This window comes from Seriola aureovittata, chromosome 23 (assembly GCF_021018895.1).
Source record: "Seriola aureovittata isolate HTS-2021-v1 ecotype China chromosome 23, ASM2101889v1, whole genome shotgun sequence".
Taxonomy (NCBI): domain Eukaryota; kingdom Metazoa; phylum Chordata; class Actinopteri; order Carangiformes; family Carangidae; genus Seriola; species Seriola aureovittata.
In genome coordinates, this window is record NC_079386.1 from 16,835,246 (window position 1) to 16,849,009 (window position 13,764).

The window sequence follows — 13,764 nt, forward strand, 5'->3', positions numbered from 1 at the left end:
ATCACTGTTTTTACTGTCAGCCTCAAAGGTCGTTAAGGGCTGCCTTTAACGAGCCAGCAAAATAAAAGCCCCTACCCCCCCATCCTCCTTAACGAGACAAAATAAAAGTCCCTCCTTTAACGGCCCCGAAATCTTATTAGCACAGATGCTAATTTGTAATCATAACATCCCACTGGTTTGGTAAAATCTCGCCCTGCGTGAGCAAGTGTGTGAGCGCGATAGAGGCCACACACTTTAACACTAACACACACACACACACACACACACACACACACACACACACACACCAGCGTAACACAACAATAGAAGTCAAGAAATACCAGGCTGAACAAAGACAGGCATTGTTTTGTTGGGACTTTGTTGGGGAGGTGGGGGGCACTGTGAGACATGACAGAGGTTACAGCTCCCACACTGCACACACACACACACACACACACACACACACACACACACACACACATACATCGTTGGTTCCTTTTGTGTCCTTGACCTGTGAACGTCGCACAGGAAATGGACAGGAGGTGTGAGAGCTCGTCAGATGTCAGGAGCCTCTCCTTGACATTTAGGGAGCATTTGTAAGTGTGTGTGTGTGTGTGTGTGTGTGTGTGTGTGTGTGTGTGTGTGTGTAAATAACATCCTTCAAACGCGACCTTGAAGATGTGCGAGGCGGCGTGTCGCTTCACACTTACTGTTTTTCACAATGTCGGAGCCGTTTCCTTTAAAAGTCCCTTCAGGATAAAACTGGACGTCCATTCTTTTTGACTCTCACGCTCCTCTTCCTCCTCTTCCTCCTCCTTCCTCCTCGGTGCCGCTCCCTCGTAACTTTTTGCACGGTTGTTTGAACTCTCGGCAAGAAGGTCAGGACATCTGAGGTGCAGAGTGTGAAGGACGCTTAGAGAAGAAAGGCATCCTGGGAGATTACAGGAATGTGTTGTGACAGTTTCCTGAGTTTTCCGGCCGGTTTGGCAACATGTTTTCTACACACGAAAGAAATTCATTTATGAAGCTCATATTATTTACCTGAGATCTACCTGAGTAGATAAGTGGAGATGGACTTACCTTTATAAAAACTGAAACATAAGGTTCAGTAACAAACAAATAATTTATATATATATATATATGAATGAATGAATATATGGGAGGTCAGATTTAACTTACCTGCAGCAACATCAGCATGTTTCTGGCACAACTTGTATTTGTCTGAAATAAAAATGTATATTTAGATTTGAATAATTATCTTCCCTCTGATGTTTCATTATCTGTGCGCATCAGGACAATAACTGCAAATGAAATCTCACCTCCGCATGAAAGTGCATTTCAATTTTCATGAAGTGAGTTAAGAAGCATCAGTGGTTCATGAGTGGTTTAAAAAATGCTGGAGAAAACAAAGACACTCACCTCTGACACACGGCTGTTTGCAGGTGGAAGTTGATTTTCAACAGGTGTGCACAAGCAGACAAAAGCTCCTCTGAAAGGCAGGAGGACAACTTCCTGGTTTGAAGACACACAACAGGAAGTGTGTCACGTGACAGGTGGGGGGACCTATTAGGATTCAAGCTCAGCAAATAAGATGATTTTGTTTTTTAGCAGGAAAAGAAACCTTATGCAGAATCAGCAACTAGGAAACCTGAGTGTGTGTTTTGGTGATTTGTAAGTCAAAATACAAATTGATTGATTGAAGAAGTAAGTTTTTATACATCTAGTTTAATATAATCTCATCTCAGTGTGTCAGTCACAGTATTTTAATGTGAAGCTACTACACATTGAAATAAAGTCAGTTGGTGTTTTTCCATCATCTGCTTTTGTGCTTATTTTCAATTTGGGGATAAAAAAGGTGAGTGAAAATGCAAAAACATTTTTATAAAAGAAAGTTGAAATATGGCAATTTTTACAATTTGAGGCGGAAAAGTTGGTGTATATATATATATATATATATATAAAAGAAAAAGTTCATTGCAAAACATCAGATCAGAAACTCCATCACGTTTTTCATTCCTTTCAGGTTTGACAGGTCTTTATTTTAAAGTTCACGGTCTCGTTTCCCTGTTTTCTTCTGCGACGGTTTAATGGCACCTTACTGGAGAATTAGTACAACCTTTAATCTCAAGTCAACAAACACATGTTAATTTGCATTTTCTTTATTCGACTTGCTAAATTTGAAGGGAGACTTGACAGTTGAAAAGCTCTGGTTATAGGTGAGAAGGACGTTGCAAACATTTTACTTTGTCAACCATGTTTAGTGGTCATCACTTTCATTCGGACCGTTAACATGATACATACTGTAACGCTGAGACAGTGTCCGACCTCCGATGTTAGAGTCAGTTCTAAGACATTCTCCGAGCACCACATCACCCTGCCAGCTGCTCAGACCAGGGGAGTCTGAGATGAACCAGGGGATGAGGTAAAGAGCAGACCACCCTCTCCTACCTGAGCTCTGGACCAGGTCCAAGCATGCAGCTATACAGTGACTAAACGCCCCAACAATCCAGTGATTAGCATCTTGTTAAATTATACTGCTTTTTCCACTGAGCTGTTCAACTGCATTCCTCGCTGCTAGTTAACACAAAGACTAATGAGGGGAGCATGGCGTGTAAAATGAGTTTACAGCCGTGTGTTGGTGGTAGGCTAAAAGGACAACAGAAAAAAAAACAACGGCAAAGACACGGCGATGATGACCGTCACGTCTGAGCGCACGCACAAATGTAGCCGCAAGATCACGGATACGAATTCACCATGAGAAGAAATTACTACCCGACAAAACAGTCCAGCATCAAGCTAGAAGACACAATGGAGTCTGACGCTGCTGAACAAATTCTAGATTTACAAAGGGTTTTACAAGAGCTAGTTGGGGGCAATAAAGCTGCTCCAGAGGCAAAACATAGTGGGTGAGTCCAACCTCATTAGAAAGAGCCAAATCACAGTGTTTCTGAGTGGACCGGGGTGAAACACGGGTGCATGAAGACCGTCAACGACCAGCCACGGCGCCGCGACCGACGCAAACCCTCAAGAGTGTCGGGGCGTTTTTCTCTTCATCATAATTTAGCGTGTTAGCATGCTAACATCGGCTAATTAGCATGAAATACAGCTGAGGCTAATGGGAACGTCATTAGTTTTGTAGGAAAAAAACAAAGTCTGGGCGAAAGAGGTGGATTCATCGATTGACTGACAGACAGATCAACTTATAGCCATGATGCTAACATGGTTAAAAACACAGTCCAGTCAAGGACAAACGTCTCTTAGCCACTGAGCTACATGAGCTGGCTTGTTAGCATGTTGAGCATGTTGAATTGTTGTTGAATTTATTCACAACTGACCCACAATTTGTAAATCTTTTCCTTCCACCTGCTGTTAGCGTGCAAATAAGAGAATCTGAAGCGTGGTGATTGGATGTTTTCTTGCTGAAAAGCACCATGGGAGTTGTAGTTAACGTCTTTAAGCACAAATGCTTCTACCTTCGACGTTTTTTTAAAATCAAGAAACCAGGTATTTTCTAATAAATGTATGAATATTTTGGAGGCTGCTGATGATTCAGAGCTCCGTGCTGATCCAAGTCACAGAGCCGCTCCAGCTGTGAGTCATGGAACCGAATCCACAAACATCACATTTCAATAACTAACGATGAGTGACATCGCGGTCTGCATTCAAGGACGTCTTTGTTTTACATCTCCCTCGCTAAGGATTAACTGACCCAACTTCCAAAAAGCTTGTGTGTCTTACTTTAACATCAATCCAGTTTCCTGCAGCTGGATGCAGCTACAGCTGATTAATTCATTTTCCTAAATTTCATCCAAAAAACAATAAAAAAAAAAAACCTCATGTAAACTGAAGTCAGAAGCCAAACGGTGAACATCAGCGCTCGCTGACAGACAGCTTCATCGAGGCAGCGATTTGCACTCTGGACGGCCTCAGAGGTGTCAGAGCAAGCTGTTAACGCACATCTGTACACATGAGTATCTAAGTGTGTGTGTGTGTGTGTCTGTGAGTGTTTGCAAGCTGATATCATATGTCTGCTTATGTGTGTGTGTGTGTGTGTGTGTGTGTGTGAGTGTTTGTAAGCTGATATCACTGGCCTGAACTTTGGCAGTGTGACGGATAGACTCCCAGGTACAGATGGGGCTACTGCAGTTTTACTAGCTGCAAGTGTTTGATGTTATAGGCCTCCTCGTCGCTACGTGTGTGTGTGTGTGTGTGTGTGTGTGTGTGTGTGTGTGTGTGTGTGTGTGTTTCAGGTGATAATGAAACAACTAGAATCCTGTTTGCCAGCCTCCCCTCCGGCCATTTTCCATCATGTCTGGTGAATGAGGTGCACTTTGACCCCTCCATGTTCAAAGCTGCCTTTTTAAACACACACACACACACACACACACACACACACACACACACAGACACACACACACACACACCGTCGGGGAATGCGTTGGCTGTAAACAAAACATTCCTCGGAGGAACCACATTTAATTCATCAGCGAGTCTGATTAACGTAGCAGGGAGATGAGGCAACGGGATGAGGAGAGAGGAGAAAAATGAAGCTAGGAGGAGGGAGGGAGGGAGGGAGGATGATGATGGAGAGGTGGAGGAGGAAGAAAACAGGGAGGAATGCTGATACGAGGTCAGTGATTAAAAGCTCAAGAAAGATAAATAGAATTCTGTTTTGCGAAATGGATAAATCACGATGTTGAAATATTACACCGTATAAAAACTTCACATGATAATAAATCTTTTACTTTATAGACTAATCATGTCCGAAAAGATTTCCAGTCTTTCATGAAGAGAACTTCAGCGTGATTTAGACTAATTATTTTCTCGATTATCAAACCTGAAGAAGACGCTTTTAAACATTCAAATCTAGAAGCTGTAAAAAGGTAAATATTTTATCTGACTGTGGATAAACAGGGACGTAACCTGAAAGTAGTCTGAGTGGCGGAGGGATACGACCGTGGAGGCGATAATTCTAGTTCTTTTTCAACGCTGCACAAACAACCGGTATTGATATTAAAAATGAAATATTGATACTGTGTTAAGAAAACACACATATATTGTTTGATGCTGAGGTGATGGCAGATTCATCTTGTTGCCGTTAAGTGTAGTTTGTTCACTTTGACACGGCTGTGTTCACACACACACACACACACACTTCACCTCCCTACGCTCGTGTTTGAGTTCAACTCATTTGCCACAAAAGAGGCGAAAACACACAATAAACAAAGTTAAAGATGCTGCGATAACCCTGTTACCAGCATTAACAGATGTTTCACACTCAGAATGAATTTCTCAGGAACTTTCTGGACATTTTATTCAGATTTTTCTTTTTTTCAAAGCTTTTCAGATTAGAAACCATGAAATCTCGGGGGGGGGGGGGGGGTCTGATTTCAGCTGCAGTGTGAACGGAGCCAAAGAATACAACGTGAGTCATTTGTACGGCACAGGAAGTGATAAGGAGCTGAAATACTGGAGGAGGTAAAAATGGAGGGAAGAGGAGGAGAGGGAGGGAGGTCAGGGTGAGGTGAGGAGGAAGAGGAGGAGGAGAAGAGGAGGAAGACAGGGAAGGTCAAAGAAAATGAGAGAGAAAGGGATGGAGACCACCACCACAGCCCACCCAGACTGCACACACACACACACACACACACACACACACACACACACAGTGGTCAGCGGTTCACCTGCAGTTCACGTTGACCATAACAACACCCCTGAGAAAGAGAGCAAAGACCGGAGAACATGAGATGGGAAGAAGAGGAAAAAAGGAGAGAGGTTACGGGATGGGAGCGATGTGGTATCGGGAGGGATGGACGAGTGGAAGGAGGGATGAGGGAGGAGAGGATGGAGGGATGGAGGGAGGGAGGAAACGAGGAAGAGGTGGGAAGGCAAAGTAATAATTTAGGGCTTGTGGGAGCTCGGGAGAGGAATCGATCAAAGAGTTTGCAGTCCGACGCTGCGGGTTCGCACCAAGGTCAGTGAACTGAACGCACACGTGCACACTCTGCATACTTATATACATATATATATACACACCCTCAACACACACACACACACACACACACACACACACACACACACACACACACAAGCCTGGAAATGTACTCGTTTGTAAGAAAATTAATGCTTTTTAAATGAAAAAGAGAGAGAAGGAGTTTTACAACTTGAAATGGAACTGGACCAACATCAACGCGACGTAATGGAACCGTGACCAAAATTACAAACCACAACGCCGACTACAAAATGATCCCGTCTAACCTTGATGATGATTTACTGCTAACCGTAATGATTTAGCTTAGCCGTGTCCAACACGTGACTCTGACGACAACGTTGTAAAATTGTAAATAAAGTGAGTTGAGTTCATTCAGAAAACAGTGTTGTAGGTTTCACAGTAGCTCAGACTCATAAAGGATAATTCATGTGGCTGGTGTGTGTTCATCATCGTGTGGTGAGCAAGTGCTTTAATATTAAAACATATGAGGGTTTCACAATTATATTAATGGATTCTGTCACTCCTATAATTATTTCGTTTTACCATAATTTGGGGAATAATCATGCTGTTAGTTTTGAATCTACAGTTCCCATAATGTTTGAGAGGATGTAAACGTTGGATTCAGTGAATTAGCTTGTGGTTTACCTGTTTTGTTGTTGTTTTTTATCTTATTTTTATTTACATTTTGGCAAATTAGCACCATTAAAAGTACGCTGAATTAGCTAATAGCAGTTCATGTTTGCAATTAATCCATAAATGTACAGACAAGTATCACTGGATTACTGTGATGCTGAAGGAAACTTAAAAACTTTTAGATTCTCAGGCAAGTTCTGGAGTTAAAAAGATGGTTTCTATGGTTTCTGAGCAGATTTATAGACGTTTATTAATAATTGACATCAGAGATAATGAAAAAAGAAAGTCACACTGAGTCTTTTACAAATATTAAGTCTCGACGTTTTAGGACAAAATGTTTGACAATGTTTATTTTGTTTAACGTGCAAAGAAACACGGCACACACCGATCAGAAATGTAGTTTTATTGATAATACATGACATAATGCAGTGCACACAGTATTGCTCTTTGTGGATATGAAGTCAAATACATGTCACGTTTGGATTACATTCAGTCTGTGTCTCCCAGAAAACATTCAAATATCATTAACACTGTCAGTCACGACCACCCACCGTTTACAGTAACACTGAAGGAATCCGTCACGGTGCCGCTCACGTGAAAACACATTGGATTTAAAACCAGTTTTCAGTTCCAGTTTCACGGAGACAGAGCTCCTGCGTGTTTCTGTTCGGTGCAGTTTTATGGCATCGGGAGTTTATTGGAGTCGACAGCAGAAGGATGCTCGTGTTTAAAGCCGAAGCACAGAGCAGAAACAGAGTGAAGCATTCAGAGTTAGCGACGGGGATGATGGAAGGATTAGTCCGAGTTTGTTCGTTAACAAAAACTTCAAACATGCTTCTTTATTTTTTAGTTTGTTTTGTATATTACCAGAAAGGAATAGTTCAGCATTTTGGGAAAACAATCTGTCCAGCAGCATCTGTAAAGCTCATGAATGAACATGTTACATCTTGTTTCTTCCTGGGAAACGTTCTTGTTGTTTCTTTCAGTATAAATTTGTGTAAAGTGCGAACTTTAGTCTAAATTGTAAACACATTTCCCGGGTAAAAAGCTGCAGGATCAAGGATTTATTTTACTAAAACTACACACACAACATTCAGCACAGATGTGCGTGTTTACTGAGTAAAGCCACAAACGCAAAGATCAATATCATTCAAATAAAAATCACAATCTTCTCATCCAACTCTGAGAGACAATAAATAAGTTTATTTTCCAAAATGTCAATCTATTCCTTCATATTTTTTTAACTGTTAAAACCGCTGAGCATGTTTCACATCTGGCCACGCCCTGATCAGTGATGTCACTGCGGGTATTTTGCCTTGTGATGTCACTGATTAGGGGTGTGGCTAGTTTCAGCTCATCAGAAATGAATGCAGCAGCAGTTTTTTGGTTTTCCTCGTTTAATTCAGTGATTTGAGAGAAAAAGTGTCATAAGTATGAAAAGCTTCATAAAGGCAACTGGTAACAACTAATTTCTTTTTTAAAAAAGCAGCATTTTGGTTGTTTTTGTATAGTTTTAATTCATGCTGAGGCACGAGTTAGTGTTACTGTACATTAAGACAGCAAAGCTAAAAGGCTAAAGGCTAAAGGCACGTTGCATTTACTGAAAGGAAACAGTCGAATCTGAGTCAGATGTGCAGCATGAAGGCGTCTTAAAGCTCCGTGGAAAATACAACCGGAAAAAAAAGTCAACATCACTTTCACTGAAAACAACAACAACAACAACAACAACAACAACAACAACAACTGACAGCAGGATTGTCTGAAGAAAAGTTTTCCGTTACATCAGCAGGATGTTTAAAGCTCTGTCAAATATATATATATTATATATATATATAAAGCTATTTCAAGATACTAACACAAAATTTAAGTGTAGTACACAAAAAAAAAAGTCCATAAAATTCTCATGTGTTCAGGCAAACATCCCGACAAGAATCTAAATAAATTCATCTTCACTTTTCTTGACAGGTATCTGCTGCATTCAGACATGATGCAATAGGAATTTTCATTTTGTTTTGTTTTTTGTTATTTGCACTTTTTCTTTTATATATTTACAAAAAGTATCTGAATACAACACCGATATCAATTAGCATGAGCTATATGACTAAGCTGTTCACTGTCATTATGTGATAAGAGAAGTATATATGTCGTAAATATAACTGTGAGAAATCACCAGGACTATTCGTCTCGAGTCATTTTCAAGTCAAATTGTGAAATATTCATCTTTTTCTTGTATCTGAACACACGTTTTCAGCAGGTACTGGACAAAAACATGGCGACATTCATTCTTCTAAACTTCAAGATAAATGTAAACAGCAAGAAGAACCTCAGTCCACTTAACCTGAACCACAAGATGCCAAACAGGAAGTTCCGACCTCAAAAACAGCTCAGTACTTAAAGCACTAACACATACTGATGTGGCCTAACAGAAGCTATCCCACGCTTCCCCACAGAAACCTGCTTTCAAACAGACTTTAGTGTCTTAAAGCCTCGATTCACACATTCACACGTGAATCTGACGCTTCAGAGATGAAAGCTGAGCAGGTGAAACAGCGGCTCATCTCCGGCAGCCGTGATGGAGCCAGAACATGATGCAGCTGATGGACATGGGCCTTGATTATTTTTTTTTGCATCCCTCTAAGTGGTAGCATTTGCTTACATTCAAAAAGGGAAGCCAGATGGTGAATAGAAAATGAACTTAGGTCAAAAATTAGCACTTGATTTTACTTTTTGTGTGTGTGTGTGTGTGTGTGTGTGTGTGTGTGTGTGTGACGAATCTTTAGTGTTCGGCAAAACGAATCAGATGCACCTTTTCTTTTCATCCTCATCCTCAGAGGTGTTCTTGTCTTTTCTCTGAGGTTTTGTCAGAGGTGAGAACGGGTGGTTTGAGCTACGTCACCGACAGGTCTCTGATCTCCTCACAGTGGTTGCTAAGAGCAACATCGCAGTCTAAACTCTGCGGAGGGGAAAACAAACAAAAAAAAACACAATGCAGAAGTTTGTGGGTGCAAGGAGACGAATGTCCGAGAGCGAGTCAGTTCCTCGTGTTTGGAAAGGCGAGCGAGACGCGTTGAATCTGGGCTGATGCTCGAATTCACATTAATGTGTCGTTAACAGATTTTAAAACTCCAGAGAAGGTAAATTAGCGCTAAACGCCCCCCTGACCTGGCAGGACGACAGGTTACCGAGGCGCCGTCCAATAAATGAGCCGCTCGCGGGTCCATGTGACTTTTGTTTACGGGGCCTGGTTGGCTCGTAACCGGCCGGTGTGAACCTAAAGCGAACCAAACGGGTCCATGTCAATTTTTCCACTCTGGTCAGGACCACAGCAAACTATGTGAAAAAAAATAAAAATCTGACTTTAGAAGAAACCCACGAAGAAGAAACAGATTAAATTAAATAAAGAGATGAATGGGTTTAATTATTTCTCTCATCCTCTTCTTCATGTCTTTTAATTGCGGCTCAGTTCGTCTTCATCATCCGTCCTTGTTTCAGTTGGTGTGCGCTATTTAAGGATCAAAAGACCTTGAGACACACACACACACACACACACACACACACACACACACACACACACACACACACACACACACACACTGTAAACTTACAAACGTACTTCAGGAAATCCCATAGACTCTGGGTGGATTAGTCCCTCTCCTCTAACCCTTCCTGTTCAGCACTATATGTGTGTCTTTGTGTGTGTGTGTGTTCCTCATAACCCTGGCCTGACCTAAACACACACTTATGAATACACACTACACACACACACACACACACACACACACACACACACACACACACACACACACACAGACACACACACAGGACAGAAGAAGAATACAGATTACATCAACAGACTAAACAGCATGACTCCGGTTTGTGTTCAGGTTCTTCTGCACAGTGTGTGTGTGTGTGTGTGTGTGTGTGTGTGTGTGTGTGTGTGTGTGTGTGTGTGTGTGTGCGTGCATCCTTATCTGCCCACATCCATCTATCTGAAAACACACTTTGTGCTAATAAAGCTGAAACCCCGAGATCAGCAGGAACAAATCCAGCGATTTAACCTGCTGAACTCTGAGAGCGCTGAAAGACTGAAGGAGGAGGAGGAAAATAATTTGAGGCAGGAGGACAAGGAAGTAGAGGAGAAGCAAACTCACTGATGAGGAGGAGGAGGAGGAACAGAATGAGTACTGGGAGGAAGAGGAAGTGGAACGGATGCAAAGGAGAAAATGAGGAGGAGGAAAAAGACTCAGGACGACAAGGAACGAGAGGGAAAAGAGGAAGAGGAGGGTGAGAAAACGATGATTGAAGGAGAGAAATTGGTGAAGTTTTCTATCTTTTTCTTAAATTGAGTTTCAGGTGACGAAGTTTGACATTTTGAAGCCGTTCAGTCACGGCTTCTGTTTCTGGCGCTGACGGAGGGAAGATGAAGACACGAGGCCGAGACCTGATGATCACTCAGGAGGCGTCGGTAATAACACAGTGTCTGTCAGTGGACGACACACACACACACACACACACACCACACACACACACACTATTCACTAATCCGGTCCGTGTGTTCAGAACAGCGTCTGGAGTCAGATCCACTTCCCCCCGGGTTCATCGTTCTCGCTCTGAATGAAACAGACTCGAGAAAGACGAGGAGGAGAATTCACATGAAGCTTCCAGAGTCGTGACTTTGTGTTTCCTCACTGTTCGTGTCTCGTTTTCCTCCTCCATCGTCACTCCGCTGCCTTGGCCGGTCCAAAAGGTCCCACCATCTTCATGGCAGCGTAGTTCTGCGGGTTTGAGAAGAAACAAAAAAAGATGCAGGAAGTTATTTTCCACTTCTCTCTCAGCCTGGTTTGATTTCATCACCGATGCTAATGCTAATGCTAATGCTTTTATTGTGTTTACTGTCTCATCCACAGACACCTTCTATTTATTACTCCTTATCATCCTCCGTCATTCCCTTTATCTTGATTCTTCTTCATGTATTTGGACTTAAATTTACTTTACTGTTGTGCTAGTTTTCAGAAGTTACTTTTATACATCTATAATTTCTAATAATGTGAATCTGCATTAGTTGTTACCCCGGCAACAACTTCCTGGTGTCATATTAAAACATACACTGTAAAAAAAAAAAACAGTATTTACATACGGTAAATAATGTTGTTACAGTATCATCCACTTCACACAACATGATGCAAGTATAACTGCGCTGACGTACAAAACATTCATTATTTTACAATGAAAGTTAATTAAAGAATACGGAATCCTGTTTTTGTTTCTTTGTATTTATAATATTTTAGATTTTCGATCTCAAACTTGCCGGGAAGGAGTAGAGGAAGACGCCGAGGAAGAGGAAGAGGAAGAAGAGGATGATGAAGAGGATGATGAACCACTTGAAGCGTCTCCACAGGATGAACTTGAGGGTCTTGTAGGGGGAAGAGAACCAGAGGAAGGAGGTCTCAGGACGCCTGGGAGGAGAGCAGAGGGAGGGTTACAGATCATGATCGCTGCTACAGTGTGTGTGTGTGTGTGTGTGTGTGTGTGTGTGTGTGTGTGTGTGTGTCTCTCACTGAGGTTCCTCCAGGTGTGGGTTCATGTTGGGCTCATCTCTGCCGACCCCGGCCGGCCGCTCCTCCTGCTCCTGCTCCGTCACGATCTCCAGAGACATCTCCACCTTCCCCTGAAACACAGACAACAGACGTGTCCCTGAGTGTCTGTGTGTGTGTGTGTGTGTGTGTGTGTGTGTGTGTGTGTGTGTTCTCACAGCGATGATCTTCTGTCCGCTCTGCTCGCAGGTGCAGGGCCACCAGCCTTTGACCGTCTTCTGTTCGAACAGAGACACCAGCCTGTCCCCCGGCTGGTCTAGGAGCTCCAGGTTACATTTCTGCGGAGACTTGGCGGGACGCAGCATGTGGTTCAGGTCCATCACCAGGTGACCTGAGGAGACATTTAGAGCGTGTTCACACGGTGCTGGACCGCGAGGGGACAAAGTAACCATGGCAACCAGGAGGTCAACATCAAACAACGCCACGCCAGGCTGAGAGTTGGCGCTCAGTGTCAATGCTGAGTTTATACAGTGAAACTGAACATTATAATTGTTTCACTTATTCACATTGACTTTAATGAGTGCAAAAGAAACACATTCTTATGTTCACTCATTTTATTAGATTTTTTTGCCATTTTTTCTTTCTTTTTCCTTTTTTTCTAAACTGAACTAATGTAAATGTTTCCTTTCTTTTAATTTAATATCTTATTTCTTTTTTATTCCAAACAAACGCCGAATAAAGAAGATTTTTTCCCCCAGTGTAAAAGCCTTACTGAATTTATTATGTTTGAAACTGGACACTGACGTCTATAAAAATGTCAAAAATTTTGACTGTAAGATGAAAGAAAAGTGAAATATTACTTCATGGGTTTCTAATTTAAACATCATCACTCATTTTTATATAAAATATCACTTATTTAATGGATGAAAACAATAACAACATCAATGACACGTGTTGTTTTCAGTTTCTCCCGCTCGTGTCTTCAGTTACGAGGCTTCTGGGAAACGATGCTCAGGTCAGTAAAAACCAGCAGCGTCAGTTCTCCGTGTTGCCAGGTTTTCTTACTGACTAATTAGGGAGTAGTGAATTGTGGAGGATCCTGTGGTGAGCGGTGGTTGGTGAAGTTTTGATCACTGTTGACATTCAGTTTGGAGGGATGCTGGGCTGATGGACGGCTGAGGAGAAACAACACGTCCACTGGAAATGTTTTTCCAGGGGCTAGCTGCAGTTTGACGGGGTGATTGTAGGAAAATGGCTCGTGTCTGACCCTCCCACCGCGCAGGAAGATTAACAGCCAGCGGTCCGAGCTGATGAGCCGAAGACAGACAGGCGCGGAAAAAATGCTTTGAGGTGGCGACACGGCCGCAGACTGGACGAGGTGCATAAACTGGTGCGGGAGGAATCGCTGCAGCGGAGCGAGAAACCGATGGACAGGAACACATCAGGATCTGGATTCCTCATCTTCCTCCTCCTCCTCCTCCTCCTCTCACACTGCAGACGGACGCTCGGCCTACAGACCATCATCCTCCCTCGTTTGGCAAAGAGGGAGAAGATGAACTGTAGCAGGGGGGGGGGGCCACGGCGGTGAGTTATTTTTAAGGGGACGGGGGTGGGGTCGCGTCAGGGGTG

General features: G+C 42.6%; 1 protein-coding gene across 1 annotated transcript in view; it reads right to left on the minus strand.

Moving 5' to 3' along the window:
* Positions 1-6,989: 6,989 nt before the first annotated feature.
* The window catches only part of dysf (dysferlin, limb girdle muscular dystrophy 2B (autosomal recessive)), a 69,714-nt gene continuing 62,939 nt past the window's right edge, over positions 6,990-13,764 (minus strand). Inside the window, 4 exon segments of the mRNA XM_056368741.1 lie at positions 6,990-11,376; positions 11,910-12,057; positions 12,160-12,269; positions 12,354-12,526. Of these exon segments, the coding sequence (XP_056224716.1) occupies positions 11,320-11,376; positions 11,910-12,057; positions 12,160-12,269; positions 12,354-12,526 (488 nt within the window). The 3' untranslated portion in view covers positions 6,990-11,319.